Source organism: Clarias gariepinus, chromosome 23, assembly GCF_024256425.1.
Source record: "Clarias gariepinus isolate MV-2021 ecotype Netherlands chromosome 23, CGAR_prim_01v2, whole genome shotgun sequence".
Taxonomy (NCBI): Eukaryota; Metazoa; Chordata; class Actinopteri; order Siluriformes; family Clariidae; genus Clarias; species Clarias gariepinus.
The window spans coordinates 22,466,861-22,487,061 of NC_071122.1; the positions used below are offsets into that span (position 1 = coordinate 22,466,861).

The following is a 20,201-nucleotide window of genomic DNA, read 5'->3' on the forward strand; positions in this document are numbered from 1 at the left end:
CCGAGTGTATGAGCAAGCGTTTCCAATTGAGCTGTCAGCTGCATTGCAGCATGGGTAAAACTGGGTCCGTCAAAGAGCGGAGCGGAGCGAGCGCGTGTCCGGCGCGTCTCTGAGGGGAAAAGCTCACAGTCGCATCTCTCTGACAGAAATCCATTTGCGTCTCGCTTGGTCACCTCGGCCCATGGAGACGCGCTGCGTACCAGTGTGTGTGTGTGTCTGTGTGTATGTGCGCGCTTAGACGGAAATTGAGATTATACTCCCCGCGGCGTGAGTGCGTTCTGAAAATCTGCTTCGACGTGCGTGACCTGACACAGCACTGTGACCTCGCTCACGCACGAGCGATGATTCACGGAACGAACGAGGCATCGTTAGTATGACTGGTTTTTCTTTTTCAAAGCCGTGCCGGCTAGCCAAGTGTGCGTGCGCGTGGCAGACCGCGCCGAGGCCTACCGCGAGCAGCGAGATAAAGGGCAGATTAGGAAGCCGAAAGCAGGCAGCTGAGGGATCAGCTTCTGGAAAAAGGCCAGGCTGATTCACACACGAGGAGCTTAGAGAGGGTGGCTGTAGTGAACCTCCGTTTATCTCTGGTTAATGCTGCTTGGCCACTGAGAGGAATCTCACACCTTTTGACACCCGACACCAGGCTTGGTTGGCAAAACAGAGCTCGCTGGCAAGTTGGATGCACTTCAACTCACAAATGTGTGTGTGCGCACGTTTGTGTATAAAACAGAGTTAGCTGCAAATGGCATTAAAACAATAAACCCTAATCCAAGGAAGATTACACAAATAGATTTACACACATTTAATACGAGGGCTGCCAAAGAACATACTGTGGTTATCTTAATAATGAGCAGTAGCTCACATGTATTGTAAAAAAAAAAAAAAAAAACACAGACACTGCAGTGCACCAGATACCAATATTTACAATTATATACAATATTTTGTTGGAAGTGGATGTATAAAATGTCTAAAGTCTGGTATATTGTATGTGTGTGTGTGTTTGTTCAGCAGGAGAAATGAGTCGGCCTCACCGGTTTCAATGAATCAGTCTGAGAGCACAATGAAATGTGTGTCCTGTAAAGCTGTCCTGATGGTGAGTAATCCTAGTTTCAGAAAAGAGTTCAAAGTCCAATACAGTGGAAAACAGCTCTGAGACAACATGGCGTCCTGGATTCCCCTCGCGATTTAAAGGTGCAGAGACAATTACATTTGACTGATTTTTTGACCACATGATGGCAGTGTGGGGAAAGGGAAGAGAGATTTAATTAAGTGGAGCGGTATGCTTTACATCGTATATTCGTGTCAAGGGCGTACAAGACTCGCATTGTCGGACTTAAGAACAAATCCGACTTATGAACAAATTCCGTCCTACGAATGTACTTGTTCGTAAGTCGGGGACTACCTGTACACCTTGTAAAATCATTCAGGAAGTGTAAACCACAGTATCTGATTAATGGTTCGATGGAAGCCTGGACATCTGCTTTAAAAAAAAATCCATGCGATCCAGCAAGTTCTTAATAAGAATGTGCAGAAGACTGAACAAACCTGTATTATTAACTGTTTTTTTTGCGCTACTTACTTAGCCTCTTGGCAGCCTCCAGTGCCTCGGCAGCGGTGTCTGCAACAAAAAAGCGCTGGACGGCGACGCCAGACTCCTGCATCAGCTTCTTGCTCTGGTACTCCTGGAGGTTCAGCCATCTTCTGGGGCTCACTCTCACCAACTGCACAAACAACAACAAATTCATTTAACAAATCTGAAATCTACTGCAATCTTACACATGGACACAAAATATATTACGTAAAATACTACACCTGGGTTGTAGTTGGTAAAACACAGGCTACATCACTGCACCCGCTACGGCCAAACAAGCAAACAACACGGCTACACAACTATTTATCACCTCTGCTTACGACGCTCAATTAAACGCGACTTCAAACGCTTCGATGTGCCTCGACAGAGCAATGCCACCATGCCATCGCATTATCCTCCTGCAGAATATGGGCCAGGAATGGGCCGTTGGAATGACGCGTGAAGGAAAAGATCCAACGGAGAGCCTGTAACACGACGTGGCACGACAAAGCCATGTTTCAGGACGGCTCTCCAGAGCTCGGGCTGTCCTAGCTCTTCCGCGCGCTCCTCGGGGGAATAATGAGACAGCCAGATGGACTGCGGGTTACTGCGCGCTCTGAAGTGCGCGCTCAGGAATCGTAGGCTCAGCAGCCATGATGGCGTCGACTCCAGCTGTTGGCGTTATTAAAAAGACATCGGAAGGTTTTAGTAGGGAAGAGGCCTGCGCCGGGGTGACTTTTGCTTTCGCCCGTTGTCAGGTGCGCTCGTTATGCAGCCGAAGTGTGTCTAAAGTTAGCAAAGGAACTGAGAACAAAAGAGGAACAGTGTGTTTTAGGAGGCAGAGTGAGAGGGAGAGAAAGCTGATGGCTGAGGAGAGAATAAGAGACAGGGGAAGAAAGAACGAACACCAGACTTTGTGCACTAAAATAGGAAATTCACTGGTTTTGTCGATTCTAACCGTATATGAGAAACAGGCGACTTTCCGCTGCTTATTTCTTCACCTGAACCCATGTATATAAGAGATAAAGGATAAACAAATCAATTCATATATAAAATTTTTTTAACATTTTTAATTTATATACATTTGCATCTGAGGGGGTAACATATTGCAGTTCCTCTATAACCCTACAGGGGGTGCGATCTAAATTATTGGAAAAATAAGCATTTCGCATAGCATCCTAGTGTGGTCGCAGCCAATTATTTGTGAATTATGTTAAGAATTGTAACGGAATCTGAAGGAAAAAGGAAATCATATCAAATCAGGATATTTATACATATTTATACATACAAATCGAATCGGCACATGGGATACAGAATCGTGATAGCATTGGATCGGGTGATCCCCGGTGATTCCCATTCTTTGTGAATAAGCAGCGCTCGCTTGCATTAAAGCAAACAAATTAAAAGCTACTTTTTGGTTTCTGTAGATTTCCAAAAACTCTCTTGATTGTGGCATACTTTTTTTTTTTACTGATTTGAGTCACTTGATCCACTTATGTCCAAAGCTCGTGCAAACTTTGGTGAAAACCTGCACAAAATAATTTTAGTGCAGGTTCCTGAAATGGATCAGTATTGTACGGTATTGGCAAAACAGATTTGGGCTGTTAGATGGATGGATGGATGGATGGATGGATGGATGGATGGATGGAAGAAACGAAAAAAAAGAAAGGAGAGAAAGAAAAAGAAAACAGGAAGGAAGGAAAAATAAAGAAAAGAAAGAAGGAAGGAATAAAGAAAAAAAAGGGAAAGAAGGAAGGAAAGGAGGAAAGAAAAACGAAGGGAAAAAAGTAAGGAAAAAAGTAAGAAGTAAAGAAGGAAAAAAATAGGGAAGGAAGTAAAGAAAGAAAGAAAGAAAGAAAGAAAGAAAGAAGGAAGAAAAGTAAGAAAGACAGAAAGAAAGAACGGAGAAAAAAGAAAAAAAGAAGGAAAAAGGGAAGGAGGGAAAGAAAAATAAGAAATAAATAAAACCCTGCACTTGTTTTCATGTGTAGAACCTGGACACTATATATTTGGCCATAACCCAAATCATTAAAACACTTTTTTACTTGCATCACTGGGAATTTTTTCCATCGCTTAGTAACGGCCCTTTATTTTGACCTAAATAACAATTAAAGACGTGATTCAGTGCTACAAATCACCCTTATTACAGCATTAATTACCTTCTTACCCCCCACCCACAACCAAGGCGATCGAGGACGCCACAGAAAAGCATTTGTTCTCTCATCAGATCAGAACAAGGCGACTGTGAATCCCGGCGACGCCACAGCCGTCAGCGACAGACAGCAAAATTGTCCGTGCTCATTACGCAGGAAGGATGGCGCTGTTCTCCCTCCATGTGTCAGCATGACATCAGTCAGTCAGCCGCGTCAGTCAGCTCATGTATTCAGCACTTGGCTAGCTCACATCTTAAAAATAAAAATATCAGATTTTTTTTTTCCCCGTAAGTGTAATGTTAGAGAGCTGGCTGTGGGTGGGAACTGGCGAAGGCTAATGACTTAATTTGGGGGGGAAGAAAACAAGAACCTTCAGTGGAAGTCATTTTAAATGGAATGGAATCTGACAGAAGGCAGTGTGTGTGATGCTTTCGGCCTTAAGGGATGACAAGGCCACAGTGTGTGTGTAGGGATAAAGACGGGATATCGCTCTATATCATTTATGAGAGTGAGAGTGTTCAGCTTGTACTGACTGACACTGACACACACACATGCGCACACACACTCTGTTTCAATGACCAACCACAGGGACGGCCTTCAGACCCATTTAACCTCGGCTAGACACACAAGGCCTCGGGCCTCAGGCTATCGTTACACCTCAGACAAGAACAGACTACAGAACTGATCCGAACAAAAAGGGTCCAGAGGAGACATGTCGTGATTAAAAAAGTGTTTTTTTTTAATATTATATATAAACTTTTTTTTTAAGGTTTTGACCACAAGAGGGAAAAAAAAGCAGAAATGTATAAATCTGACGTTTCAGAGAAAAATGTCAAATAGACCAGAGAGAGAGAATGTTTGCTGTTTAAGGGTTGCTATGGTTTATGGATGAGAATTTACAAGTCTTTCATACTAGCTTGGTATTAAATAAATAAATAAATAAAATACAAATACAAAATGCCTGCATTTAAGGAGATTCAACTCATATTGAATTCAAGGTCTTAAACTGAAAGTTGAATAAAAAACAAAATTTTTAATCATTACTATTTTTTTTTTCAAACCACAAGCAATTATTTATCAAAGGAATAATATTAAAAATTAACGTTTAGAATAAAATGATTTTGTGAAATACTTTAGAAAACACATTTTTATATAGTTTAGATGACTAAAAGTAGGACGTGGCCTTTAAAGCACTCAAATAAAGAAACTTTTTTTTCCCTCCTCTACAAATGTTTAATTATAATATTCTTGTGCTTTAGGAAAGAATGTTAAAAATTTTCCCAGTAGGAATCCATTGGCTGAAACGCACACACACATCAAGCCAAGCAAACAGCTCTACAATACACGCAAAACTTTTTTTTTTTTTTATCTACTCAAACACGAAACATCCTACTGTTCACCTTCCCGTGCTCTGTCTGCACGCGGGGCGGTGAGGCGGAGGACAGGGCTGGAGGGTGAACTGCAGCAGGTGGTCGTTTATAACAGCTGGCGCGATCATCTGCGCGTCCTGTGTACTTTACCTTAAGGACCAGGAAGCTACAGCTCTAAAACGGGAAACGACTCCCTCCTCGACGATCATTAGCACGCCGTCACAAACACATATAAACCCAACTGCTCGGCTCACGCTGGCACCGCACAAAAGTTCCTGATGCTCCACTTATCGTCTCCGCCGGCTCCACTTACCAGCACACGAACGCAGAAGACACGACAAAATCACCTCTCCTCTTCAAGTCCTTTCCTCTCCTCTCCTGTCCTTTTTTTTTTTTTTTTTTTTACTTTAAACATGCACTAACAGAAGTGCTAATGTACTAAATCGGGAAAGCGAAAGCACTTTGCTTCGGGTCTCCAGAACTTCCTTGAGGAACGAAAAACCAAATATCAAACCTCTCGTAATTTCAAAAAAAAAAAAAAAAAAACGCAAGTAAACATCGTTAAAGCTTTTAGAACGGCAAATGGAAAAGAAAGGCGATTACGCGTGTGTGAAACAAGTGAAAGGAAATTTCACAAACAAAACCAAAAAACTAGAACATTTCCTAGTTTAAAAACAGATTAGCTTTAGACGGATAAGCAAACCATTTGTTTCAAACGAGACTTTGCTAACCTGATTTAAAATGCAAAACATTAACAACCTTTAATTTGGAGAAAAGTTTTTTCAAAGTGTCAAGTCAACGCAAATAAATGAGAAGAATTAACCAGTTTTTATTGGAAAACAGGAAAACTATTTTTAACATTGACTATTTTCACATTGACTTTGTTAATCTCTTTTCTTTTTTTTGGAGCAAAATAATTTGTATTAAAACTGAACCTTCAAAAATAAATGGACGGATTGATATGTTTACTCTTTATGCAAGAAGTTTAAAACCAGTTTCTTTCATATATTCAGAAACCGTGTTGATAATAAAAGCCAGTAATGTGAAGCGCCACTATGAGAGAAAACACGGCTTATTAGAGCAAACGTATGTGCAGCAGTCCGTGGTGAGGGCGTGTAAAATACCTGAACTGAGAGCCCGGTGTGACGGAGCGACCAGAGTCCTTTCACATTCATGTACAGCCCAGCACCGCGCAAATGAGGATTCACTAAAGACTGTTTAAAGATTGTTGTTTGTATCCCATGAAAAATACAAGAAAATACACACGGCCATCAAAGTTCAAGCTGTTCACATATTTCCACCTCGTTACTGAAAAAGATTTTTTTTTTTTAATTACTGATACATTATTTACGTTTAAAAAGTTACTTTTTTACAGAATTAAAATGATTGCATCTTAATTCCTTTTTTTGTTTGTTCAATTTTTTAACTGTTTTTTTTTTTTTTTTTTTTTACAGCTCTCTCTCTCGGCCCACAGCTAAAAAACCTAAAGCATCATGTACTGTACGTATGGAAATGCTCTTACTTTTACTATTAAACAGAGCTGTTTCGTAGATTTCTACTCGAATTTTATGATGCAACTTCGCCAAGCATTTAAGTGATCTTCATTTAACCACTTTCGCAGAGTTGATGGTTCAAACTTGTCCTTCCAGTGTCTAATAACGGACAGTTTTTAAAGCAATTCCAGTCATTAAACATCTCCTTAGTTCTTTTCTTTATTATTATTTTATTATGACAAATCTTTAAGACAAAGGATCTGAACAGGATTAGAGGAGAAAAAAATATAGGACATAGTTTAAAATCCATACAACATTAAAAGGAAAACAAAGGGGAAAGAAGAATCCGGCGTCATTTCTCTCCGTCAATCACTTTCTGTGCGTACAGCTGGATGCACTCACAGGAACATCACTACAAGTAAAGGAATGAAAAATGTTCAGCCAGCGAACAGGCACCGTGACAGCCACCTCGGGGTGCCGTGCAGGAAAGAAAGGCGAGATGGAGTGCGGAGAAAAGCCTGTAAAATACCCGAACCGCACACCCGGTGGTGCCGGGGGCGGGCACCTGTCGTTCAACTGCGTGAAAGAGTCTGACGCGTGTTCAAAGACTGTGTCAGATGCGGTTTGATGGCGTTTGTGAGCAAGACTGAAAGAACAATTTCCACAGGCTATTTTTTTTCCTCAGCAAAGTGAGCTCGATATAATTTGACTGTAGAAGTAACGGAAGCTAAATCTGTCCCAGGTGTTCAGACTCCAGATGTGTTTATTAATATATGAACTCTGACGATGCTTGATTTGAAAAAAAATGTATAAACTACATACATAAAAAGTTCTACACTCATACGCATCATAGGAAGAAATAATTCCACCTTAAAATTAAATGTCAAAAAAAATTAAATTAAAAAAAAAAAAAAAAAGTCATACATATAGCGTGGGTAAGTGGGCAAGGCATCAGTTAACATTAGAAAGTTCAAATCACCTGGGCAACTTCCAATTAATCATTCTTAATTCATTTGTTAATTGTGTCCTTGCCATTTTAATTTAAGGTTTAAAGATAAAATATTTAAAAAGTAGCTCTAAACAGATTAAAACATAACGAATTGTCATGATTGCCTCAGAGTTAAATATATTCATCCTCCATCCCACACTCACGACGTTACTTTGCTTCAATTAGACCCGCGCCAAGGAGCTTCAATAACAGCGCCGTAATATTAGGCATAAAATATCTATATTTTTCCTCCTTCAAGCTAAATTTAACCAGCCTGGTGTTGGAGTGACTGAATCAGAGCTGTAGGGGGCGCCGTGGGGAGAGCGAAACCTCCCCCCCAAGAGACGGGAGTTCAACACTAATTATCCTCATCAGCGCTCCGGGGATCGCCTGGGAAAAAAAAGGAGATCGCTAATGGCGCAGCAACAAACAAAACAAACCCACACACACATACACACAAACACAAATAAAGAGTTTTAGCAGCACTGAGTGAGAGAGAGGAAGAGAGAGAGAGAGAAAGAGAGAGAGAGAGAGAGGGAGAGAATCACACGCAGGAAGTGCAAAAAAATGTAAAAAAAAAAAAAATGTTGTAAAGACAGACAACGCAGATGGGAACGAGTGGGCGAAAGGCGTCCCAGGCTACTCTGGGAAGTCTTATGAGGAGGGGGAAAAAAAGGAATTATCCGGTCGAGACAGAGAGGATGCAAAGATGTAAAGCTCCACACGTTCACACTAATTTACACTCACATTCTCCCTCGTTCATTCTCTATGAAAGCATCTATTCTACCTACCGAAGACGAGTGTGTGGCTCTGGAGAACGCTCACCTGCCACGCTCGCTGCGTCTTCTGTCCTGTTTAAAAGACCCTCTGTAAGCCGAGAGAGATCGAAGTTCCAGCAGTTCTCTCGTCAGCAGCTTCTGTTCAGGTTGATTTATTTATTTTTAACGCCCTAGACGTATAGAGTGTGTAAACAAAACTGCGAAGAAACCCCATGATCATCTTTACCCCAATGAGACTCTCTGATCCTGTAGTGAATCAGAACAATAATAAACAGACGTTGTGTGTGGTGGGGGGTATTTTTGTTGTACACACTTTTGTTTCATCGTTATACTTAAATCTGAAGGGTGGGTGCGCAAACTTTTGTACAAATCACCCTAGAAAAACCTATCCGTTTCTCACACTCTCTATCTCTCTCTCATATACAAAAAAAAAAAAAAAAACACCCGACAGAACAAGTTTAAAGCAGTTTGTTATTTAATCAAAATATTTTTTTCTTCCTCCATTTAGGAAGAAGAAACAAGCACTTTTTTTTATTCTTCTTCTTCTTATTATTATTATTATTAATTTATTAAGTCATTTATCTATCATTTGGTTTTGACACGCTTCAAATGGCGACATTCAGCGACTTCAGAACTCTCATTCCATTCCGCATCCCGCAAACAAAGAGAAATGAATAAATAAATGAATAAATAAATCACAAGAATGCAACCGTAATTACACGATGTAGACCTGCAAGCCTTGAACGCTCTCCGGGTTTTCCTCTCTGCGTCAGGATTTACTCTACAGCAGTGTCTCCTCATCAAAATCAAATCTTATAAAAGTTTTTTAATAAGATTAGAAAGTCTGACCCACTGACTCTGGTTTTAAACAACACGGTTTTCCTTTTTTGGTACGACTGCAAAACAACCCCTGCTATCGAGGTTTCTTCCCATCGCAATTTTAGGGAGATTTTCCCTCATCATCATCACCCTCGGCTTGTTCATCAGGGACGATCTGATAATTTTGATTCATACACATTTTCATAATTTTCTTTATTTTTGGTGGGGGAGGAGATTTTCCCCCAATTTTTCTCCCTAATTCAGTCGTGTCTAATTCCTCCCCGTCACTAGGGGGCTTCCACATCAGGGCTACTACTACCACTCAGTCAGGAGGTCCGAAGACTATCACGTGTCTTCTCCGAACACATGTGATGCCAGCAGACTGCATCTTTTCGAGCTGCTCACTCATGCACCGTTGACTGTGACCTTCCGCTTGCGTGAGCTCACTGGCGTCCCTAATTGGCTGTAATACAAATACAAACAATACCGAATGGAGTTGGACTAATAGATGTTAAACAGTATTCGGGAAAAGACGATCAGTATGACGTTCAACTCAACATCACTACAAGCGTAGAAGAAGAAGAAGACGGAAATGCGTTGCTATCAGGCCGATCAGTCACAATTGTTGCGATCTGCCTCGCTGCAGCGTGTAGTAAGGTTTCTCTCAAGGCATAGATCAGTGCATGTTTATGAGTAAATAAATTACGATTGGGGTTCTGAAGCCTTTTCAACACTCTGTCCAAACTTTTCTCGACCCTGTCCGAGCGATTTTACTTCCACATTCTTTTTTTACCGTAGCGGCCTGTCTGCCGTCTCCCCGCATTAGCATGAAGTGAAATCCACGCGGTCTCTGGAGAACAGGAGCAGATGTCCCTTTAGGTACGACGCGTGCCTCCAAGCGCATCTTGACCTATTGGCTGTCCTCGCGGAAAGCCCGGAGGACGGAGCGAAGCCACGGTAGCGTCAGAGTCGCGTTCTGTTTCCGCAGCAGATGCCTAACAAGGCCGACCTCGAAATGTTCGCCTAGGATGATTTCTAAATAAATAAATAAATAAATATATGAGAACGTTTATAAAAGCGAGGGTTAGTTAAAGAGCAAAAAAAAAAAAAAAAAAAAAAAGAACCCGCCCGGCGATTTTCCTCAGCAGAATGTGTAACTTCTAGCACAGGGCGAATCCCAAAGGACGTGAGAAAGCAGTTCATATTTATAGCAGTTTATCGACTTGTCCTTATGAAGAGGAACATTTTCAGGATCTGAGAAGGAAAGAAAAAAATAAACTTTATGGCAAGAAAAAGCTCCAAAATAAATCTTTCCTTTGACTTTTGTTCTTTAAAACTTTCACTCAATACTTTTTTTTTTGCGCTTCCTCATGCCCTGTATTACACTTGATCTATATAAGGGGTGTGTATAATTTTGGATATTATTCCTATGAAATGTCCTTGGGTTTTGGAAACAAGTGCTGTATACTGTAGACTCATTCGTACTAAGTTTGCGACGGCATGAGGATAAACTTGTGTGGAGAAAACAACTTAATCGCCCTGATATCCGGTCAGGTTTATTTAGATTCTTTTATACTGTACACTATAAGACATAGAACGCTCCATAGTTTAACATCGGAGTACGCTGGATGTTCTCGGAAATAATTCGAATGCGACTGCCACATTGTATTTTCATTTCCTCCTGTATGCAAGCTCTCTCTGATTCGTTTCTGATTAGCGTGTATATATCATAAACCTCGACTTTCTTCTGTGTAATTGTTAAATTTTGTTTTCTGAAAAAGTTCACCGTTGTCGTCGTTGTTTCCTGCGTTTCCATAAACGTCCTACCGTCAGATTTCGTTTCAGGATTATTGCAGATCCTGAGCTCAGAGCGCGTGCTGGCGGATGTGTGTATGTAGTGCAGCAGGGGATAAATAGTGTATTACCTTCCAACATACACACACACCACAAATGAAAGCTTGTTTTATTTAAGTGTGTATACACTGTATGGTGGAACCGTAAGCATGAGAACCCTGCCTCACGAATTTTCGCCTTAAGAACTGGAATTTTGCAAAAATTTACCTCAGCATTTGAAGCTAAATTGCGCTAACGGTCAAAACCACTTTGCTTCAGTGAAAAGCCGAGCAGATGAGATTACATATGGGTTTTTTTGTTTGTTTTTTTTATTTTGTGCAAGATTTAGTGAAGACATTCTTGTCGCCCATGGTGCTTTGTCATCAAGAAGAAAAGGGAGTCGCTTTCAGTTTGTTTTTTTAAAGCAGCCGGTGCCAAGAGGAATCATAGATTAGGGTTTAATGTCTATTTATTTCATATTTTACTTCATTTACATATGTTTTCAAAATGTTTTGATTGTTTTTACATTCAAACATATGATTATGGTGTTGGAAATTGGTAACATTGGTCATTTTATAATATTGGCTGGAACAGATTATCTGTGTTTACATTATTTCCAATGGGGAAAATGTGTTTCACAATACAAATGTTCGCTATAAGAACTCACCTCAGGAACGGATTAAATTTGTATGCCGAGGTACTGCTGTACGAGAAACCAAATAAGGAGTAGAATTCCGTCTTTCTCTTTCCGTTGTACTGGGTGACAACAAACAGAAAACTAATAGCACACCAATACCACACAAACACACACAGACACACTTGCTCCGGGGCTTGTTATTCGTCCACCCCTACACAGGTTACACTTATCCTGCTGGTTACTCCATCATCGATTCCAAGAAAAACAGCACGTCTTGTTTCCATTTTGACCATGATATCAGACCGCGAGGTCAGGACAAAGGGAGGTGGGAAAAAATAAAGTAAAAACCTAGCGGACTGGCGCTAAACGACCTTAGGAGAGAGTGAGAGGAAATGTAAAGATTTAAATATTAAAATTACAGAGAGTACAAATCAATACAAAACCAATAACGATTGATGATTATTGAGGATTAATGTGGACACTGTGAGAGCTAAAGTAAAACCTCTGGGTCAAACCCAGGACACTCTCCTGGACCAAGTGAAATAACAAGGGTAATGTCACATCCTCACGTTCTCTGTAACGCAGGGCGTGGCATTCAACTCCTGAATTTATGACAGTGATAAATGTTCTCTTGAGCTGAAGGGGAAGAAAGGTCACATCCTGTAAGCGATAAGACGAGCAACGCCTCGTGAACACGATAGGCTCGAATCACGGTTTGTGACGTGACGTGTACGGACAGGAGGAAGTGCTCTTCAGTTCGAGGGCTTGGAGACGTGAGCTGAGGCGAATCGAAGGGGCTGTGAAGTAAAAGAAATGAGCTGCGAAAAAGGGACATCAGAAATATTGCGAAATATATATAAAAATTAATAATAATAGTTTGGTTTTACCAACGGAAAAATAAATATGACTGTGGTGAACATTTTTGTCCAAGGAAGGTTTTTTTTTTTATTTTTAAGCGAGTGGAAACTAATGTCTGATATCTTTTTGGCAATTTTCACAGATTTTCTTTCTTATTATATAATATATTGCATCAGATTACAGGATGAACAAACACTTTACCACCTTTTTTTTTAAACTTAGCAAAAGTCAATTAGCATTAGGGGAAAGAACATGGGATAGGAAATGCCGACCTCTCTCACTTAGTCAGCTTATTACTTTCAGTCATTCAGCCCAAAGTCTCTCCCAGGAGACTTCAAGAACGAGGTGGGGGTACACCCTGGGCAGGGTACCAATCCATCATAGTGCACACACACTCATTAACACACTTTGGCCAATCTGGGAAGACCAGTTAGATTACACTGCACGTCTTTGAACTGTGAGAGTAAACCGGAGTACCCTGAGGAAACCCACCAAGCACGGGGAGAACACTCAAACTCAACCCGGAACTGAACCCTCAACCTTGGAAGTTTCAGTCCACAGTGCTCACTATTATGCCGCCCAACTACTTAAAAGTTCTGTTAATTTTAAACCAGTTGAATTATGACACGTAAAATCACAAACCCCAACAGAATGTAGGTAATAAAACAGTCTTTAAAGAGACATGGAGGAAGGCAGAAAAAAATAAATGACGACTCTATTATCTAAAACAGATCATCTTGTAGATTCCATGCCAGCTCCAAACCTCAACAGTTAACCTTCAACCGTTCTACTTTCCACTTGCATTGTCAGAAATGCTCGCATTAAATTAATAACGAGCGCACATTAAAAGCATTTCACTGCAAAGATTTATAGCAAAATGTCCAGCCAAAGCAACGAGCAAAAAAAAAAAAAAAAAAAGAAGAGCATCCTGCGCATCGCTAAGATCGTCTTTAATAATTCAAAACGCTCAATAAAAACAGTTGTGCGAGTATAGAGAAAGACAAAAAATGCAATGGATTAATCTTTTGGGAAAATATTTTGAAGGAAAACAAAAAAAAAATAAAATAAAATTTGTTCCACATGGCGAACGCCAAAGCTGAATGTTTAACGTCCATAACGCGTGGATGCATCAACACAGACCAGATATAAACACTGATCCATTAGAAATACAGACGGAGAGAGATAGAGAGAGAGAAACTTGGAAACTTGTCACGGAATTGATCTTTGAAAGAGTACTCTTAGGGAAAACAGGTCTTCCACTGGCATATTTATGAAGTACTCTTTTAAATTTCGGAAAGGATTGACCGGGTTAACTTCTTGAAGAGAGTGTAAGAGAGCTCAACAACTTCCTGAGCCACAAAGGTTAACAAAAGCTACAACGCCAGGTGTGTATGTCTCGTGTAGCTGTTTACAAACAATCAGGGAACTGATTATCAATTTATTTATTTCACTTATGTAACAGGAAGTGGACAACAAAAACAGACGTGTTTTTTTAATCAACTATGCAATATCACTGGGGTTTTTTTGTTGTTTGATTTGATTTATTGAATCGTTGGGTCAAATTTCGATTTGGAATCGCTTCGCACCTTTTAAACAATTTAAACTTCCTGGAAAACTGATAAATCCCTTAAAATAAACCCCCTTTTGGTGTATCATCAGGTAAGGGGAAAGTGGACAAGGAGAACTGGTGGTGGAATGAGGAAGTCCAGGAGTGTATACAGGGAAAAAGGCTAGCTAAGAAGAAGTGGGACACTGAGAGGATTGAAGAGAGTAGACAGGAATACAGGGAGATGCAGAGTAAGGTGAAGGTAGAGGTGGCAAAGGCCAAACAAAAAGCATATGAGGACTTGTATGCTAGGCTAGACAGTAAGGAGGGAGAGGTGGATCTGTACAGGTTGGCAAGGCAGAGAGATAGAGATGGGAAGGATGTGCAGCAGGTTAGAGTGATTAAAGATAGAGATGGAAATGTACTGACAGATGCCAGGAGGGTGATGGGAAGATGGAAGGAGTACTTTAAGAAGTTGATGAATGAGGAAAACGAAAGAGAACAAAGAGTAGAAGAGGTGACTGTTGTGGAACAGGAAGTAGCAAATATTAGTAGAAGTGAGGTGAGAAGGGCGTTGAAGAGGATGAAGAGTGGAAAGGCTGTTGGTCCTGATGACATACCTGTGGAGGTATGGAAGTGCTTAGGAGAGGTGGCAGTAGAGTTTCTGACAAGTTTGTTTAACAAGATCTTGGAGAGTGAGAGGATTCCAGAGGAATGGAGGAGAAGTGTAATTGGTGCCAATTTTTAAGAACAAGGGAGATGTGCAAAGCTGTGGCAATTATAGAGGTATAAAGCTAATGAGCCAGACAATGAAGCTGTGGGAAAGAGTACTGGAAGCTAGGTTAAGGGCAGAGGTGAGCATTTGTGAGCAGCAATATGGTTTTATGCCTAGAAAGAGTACATCAGATGCAGTGTTTGCTTTGAGGATGCTGGCGGAGAAGTACAGAGAAGGTAACAGGGAGTTGCATTGTGTCTCTTTAGATTTAGAGAAAGCGTATGACAGGGTGCCAAGAGAGGAGCTGTGGTATTGTATGAGGAAGTCTGGAGTGGCAGAGAAGTATGTTAGAGTGATACAGGACATGTATGAGAGCTGTAAGACAGTGGTAAGATGTGCTGTAGGTGTGACAGAAGAGTTCAAGGTGGAGGTGGGTCTGCATCAAGGATCGGCTCTAAGCCCCTTTTCTTTTGCTCTGGTGATGGACAGGATGACAGATGAGGTAAGACAGGAGTCCCCATGGACTATGATGTTTGCAGATGACATTGTGCTCTGTAGAGAGAGCAGGGAACAGGTGGAGGAAAATTTGGAGAGGTGGAGGTATGCTCTGGAAATCAGAGGAATAAAGGTTAGCCGCAGCAAGACGGAATACATGTGTGTGAATGAGAGGGACCAGGGAGGATCGGTGAGGCTACAGGGAGCAGAGGTAAAGAAGGTGCAGTATTTTAAGTACTTAGGGTCAACGGTCCAGAGCAACGGAGAGTGTGGAAAGGAGGTGAAGAGGCGGGTACAGGCAGGTTGGAATGGGTGGAGAAAAGTGTCAGGTGTGTTGTGCGATAAAAGAGTATCAGCGAGAATGAAAGGAAAGGTGTACAGGACAGTGGTGAGACCAGCAATGCTTTACGGCTTAGAGATGGTGGCACTGAAGAAAAGACAGGAGGCAGAGTTGGAGGTAGCAGAGCTGAAGATGTTGAGGATCTCCTTGGGAGTGACAAGGATGGATAGGATCAAGAATGAGTTTATCAGAGGGACAACCCACGTTAGATGTTTTGGAGATAAAGTCAGAGAGGCCAAATTGAGGTGGTTTGGATATGTTTAGAGGAGAGATTGTGAATATATCGGTAGAAGGATGCTGAGGTTGGAACTGCCAGGCAGGAGGTCTAGAGGAAGATCAAAGAGGAGATTTATGGATGCAGTGAGAGAGGACATGAAGTTAGTTGGTGTGAGAGAAGAGGATGCAGAGGATAGGGTTAGATGGAGGCAAATGATTCGCTGTGGCGACCCCTGAAAAGGAACAGCCAAAAGACAAAGAAGAAACACGATCTCGCCTTCATTCCACGCACTTTATGGTAACACAGTTCTATGCACTTGTTTTTTATATGGAAAATAAGCTACTAAGTTTTTGCTGCTTTCTTTTCTGGCGCACAGATATTGTTTTTTACTTCTGTGGTGGAATACTGATGTCTCGAAAATCAGAAAGGTTTTTGTACTCAATCAATAATAAGGTCATAAAATTGAACAACAAAAAGAAAATCCATAAAAACGTTTGTACTAAACACAGGGTGCCTTTTTACACAGCACTGAGTTTTCGTTATCTTTAAAGCATTCTGATAAAGATTAATATACTGTATATAACTATATTCTGACGTGGCTATTTTTCGTTGTACAAATAAAAACAGTGAATTCAATCAACGTCCATTGACAATTTTTGACAAGCTTACATTAGATCTCCTGAGTGATGGTCCTGATAAGAAAATGTTTGAGAAATTTAGAAAATTGGAGCTTTTAACACTTTCCTTGATCTCAGCCCTAATCCGGATGTGTTTATTCAAAGTGTTGATGGCTTTTTATAGAATTCGACATTATTAGAAAACTAGTTATATAATTAGTAAATATCAGTAATTACCTTTCTCACACTGTGCACATCTGTTGTTGTTGTTGTTGAAGATTTCACCCCAACAGAGAAGAACAAATAAGAGCAGCTGCGTCAGATTGTGGGGAGACGTCAAGCTGTGGTGTTTAGCAACAGTTAGAAGTTTGGAGTTGCAAAAATAACATGCTCAATCGTATCATTTCTATGCACGCTCCGTGAGCATCTGGATCAACCACTGGTTCGCTGGAACACTCCCCGAGGCTCAACGTCCTCCTTACGACTCCTAACCCTAAACACTTTGAAGTAACTCCTCTTAATTAGCACTTTCTGACCGTCTCTGTGTTAATTACAGTCAACACTTCCTCCTTTGGGGCATCTGGAAATATTTATATTTAAAAAATAAATAAATAAACTTAAAATTAACATGTCTTTCATAATGCTGTTTGCCTTTAATTGATTTCGTACACGTGAGGCACGTGAACTCTGAGCCGAACCGTACGCCGCACTGAAAGTGTAATCACAAGCCTTGTAGGTTTCCTTCTCGTGTACTGTATATACTGTACAGATTTCTGGAGAGACGTGGCCTCTTTGTCAAACGCTTATTGATCTGACCCCTTCGAGTTGACGGCCTTCTCTGCATGGTGTTTTACGCTGACTTGGCGAAAACGCAGGCTAATGAGAGTGTAATTGAGCAGAGAGAGAGAGAGAGAGAGAGAGAGAGAGAGAGAGAGAGAGAGAAATATGACACAGGCACTTAATGAAATTAATGGCTGATGAGGCACGGTAAAAAATTCCAAAGCACAACATAAATAAGGCAAAATGAGTCATTGGCAACCATGTCGCTCTCTCTCTCTCTCTTTCATACACACACACACACACACGACTGCCCAGAGTTGTATTGATGATGATCTAAAATTTTGCTGTACTAAAGAAATTGCTTGTATACAAATCAAAAGTTTTGACGCTTTCTTATTCAATTATTTATCTTTATTTTTATTGTTTTAAAAATTGTATATTAATATGGAAAACATTAACGTTATGACGGAACAAATATAAAACCACATAGTCAACAAGATTCGATTCTTCAAAATAGCCAAATTTTACTTTGATAGCTTTACACACTCATTCACGAATACGCATTCCTTCAGTCAGCCTCATGAGGGCGTCACCTGGAACGTAGAGTTGCGCAATTAATCGTTATTATCGATTAATTTAAATTTATAGCTTATGCCGATGTTAAAAAATGAAAAGGTTTGTGTCCCTCCAGGACCAAGGTGCTTCATACAACATAAATTAACAACATAAATTAACAAAAACTAACTCGCGAACTAAGAAACCTAATAAGCTGGCTAGCTGAGACAAAACAGATTGATAATTTAAGTTAACAGAAAACTATCTACATTTTTATACAACATACAAAAGTGCACATACAAATGTGCAAACAAGAGCAACAACGCTACATGACATTCCACTACTATTGTGGTAATGAGGTGATGAGTTGAGGCAGTGAGAGGAGAAACAGAAACTGCTTCCTGTAAGTAGCAGCAAAGATAAAAAATGCCATCTGATGCAGCGCTCCATTTACAGTATGTCCACTCAAATCAGAGGTGCTGTAAATCTGAGGCTGGTCCTTCTAATAATAAACTTATCCTCTGCAGCAGAGGTAGCTCTTGGTGACGGTCCTCATGAGAGCCAGTTTCATCATAGTGTTTGATGGTTTTGGCGACTGCAGTTTAGAAACTGAGAAAGTTCTTGAGTATTTTTAGTATTGACCAGCCGTCTTTTGCTAAAGTACTGATGGAGTGTCTTTTCTCTTTACTTAATTGAGTGTTTCTTGCCACACTGCGAATTTGTACAGGAGTTGTATTAGCACTAATAGGGCCATTGACTCTGTACCCACACTTCCTTTGCATGAGACAACTGGTGGCCTAAAGCACATTAAGAAAATAAGGAATGTCATAGATCACTTCTGTGAGAAGTGTAGGCACTTTGGACAATTTCATAGTTTGGATGTTTTCAGTATTAATGTAAAATGTTGACAATAATAAAGAAATTAAGATAACCACTAAAGGAAAAGTGTGTTCAAACCTTTGGCTGGTAATGTAAATGGAACAGTTGGGTCTTAATAATAATAATAATAATAATATTTATTACAACATAGATTAATGAATTATCTAATTTATCATTTTAATAATTTTAACATAAATAATATTCTAATGTGCATTTCTCCAACCTCTCTCTTTAAAACTCTCTCCTTTCCCATAATAAGTCTCGCCTCCACTTGAGGAAGGTCGTACAGGAGAAGTGATGCATGTTGAAAGATGACAGAAGCACACCTCCTTTGACGTGCATGAGTGAGTGAGTGTGTCTTTTTTTTTTTATTTTGAAGCGCAGTGCTGCATTAAAAAAAAAAAAAAAAAAAAAAAAAAAACCACACACACTCACTTACTCATGCACGTCAAAGGCGGTGTGCTTCTGTCAACAGCGCGTGCTCCAGGATTTAGATCAGGGAAGATCCGCATTACGCGTGGAAGCAGCGTAATCTCTCTTCGACAGACTCCAACTCAGGGCAAAGCCAATTCTCCACAGATATGACTTATAAGCAATTAGCATAGCTAATGAGAGGCATCGTTAGAAAGAGCGATATGTAGGTGTCAGGACGTTTAGCGCGAGACAATGACAAGGTCATGAAGTGAAGGAAGGGGGAAAACCGGAAAAATTAGGAGTGAGGCAAGACGGAAGTGGACGGGTGACAAAGGTTTTACAGAGAGCTGAAAATATTTAAAAGACATGATGGTAAAAGAGAGAGTGCTCTGTGCAAAGTTCGCTAAATCTTCCAGGAATGCGGCTTAGCCACTGTAGAGTCGGCTCGCGTAGACACGCCTTTAACGCATTCTTCTTTTATAGGGCGCTATAACTTTTGGTTTAACTGAACAGCTGACATTCTTGGTCTTAATTTATGGATGTCCTTTGAAATAAGTTTCACAAAGTGTTCATTAAATGTGTGTTAGGCACAGAAGGGGCTGTTTGAAGTTCCTCAGCTCAAAAAGACGTCCTTTTACAAACACTGGGGTTTAAATATTTAGCTCTTCACTCATCTCTCCTGTTTTAGCACTCGACCAATCTCCCTGCCTCGGTGTCGCCTCTCGGCCAGTCTCCTGCCTCAGTGTCGCCTCTCGGCCAGTCTCCTGCCTCAGTGTCGCCTCTCGGCCAGTCTCCTGCCTCAGTGTCGCCTCTCGGCCAGTCTCCTGCCTCAGTGTCGCCTCTCGGCCAGTCTCCTGCCTCAGTGTCGCCTCTCGGCCAGTCTCCTGCCTCAGTGTCGCCTCTCGGCCAGTCTCCTGCCTCAGTGTCGCCTCTCGGCCAGTCTCCTGCCTCAGTGTCGCCCCTCGGCCAGTCTCCTGCCTCAGTGTCGCCCCTCGGCCAGTCTCCTGCCGCAGTGTCGCCTCTCGGCCAGTCTCCTGCCGCAGTGTCGCCTCTCGGCCAGTCTCCTGCCGCAGTGTCGCCTCTCGGCCAGTCTCCTGCCGCAGTGTCGCCTCTCGGCCAGTCTCCTGCCGCAGTGTCGCCTCT

The 20,201-nt window shown here is 41.1% G+C and overlaps 1 protein-coding gene across 1 annotated transcript in view; it reads right to left on the bottom strand.

Moving 5' to 3' along the window:
• Window positions 1–20,201, bottom strand: part of suclg2 (succinate-CoA ligase GDP-forming subunit beta) — a 109,835-nt gene that overhangs the window by 83,535 nt on the left and 6,099 nt on the right. Inside the window, exon 2 of the mRNA XM_053484228.1 lies at window positions 1,580–1,721. Coding sequence (XP_053340203.1) covers window positions 1,580–1,721 — 142 coding nt within the window. The remainder of the gene's footprint in view (window positions 1–1,579; window positions 1,722–20,201) is intronic.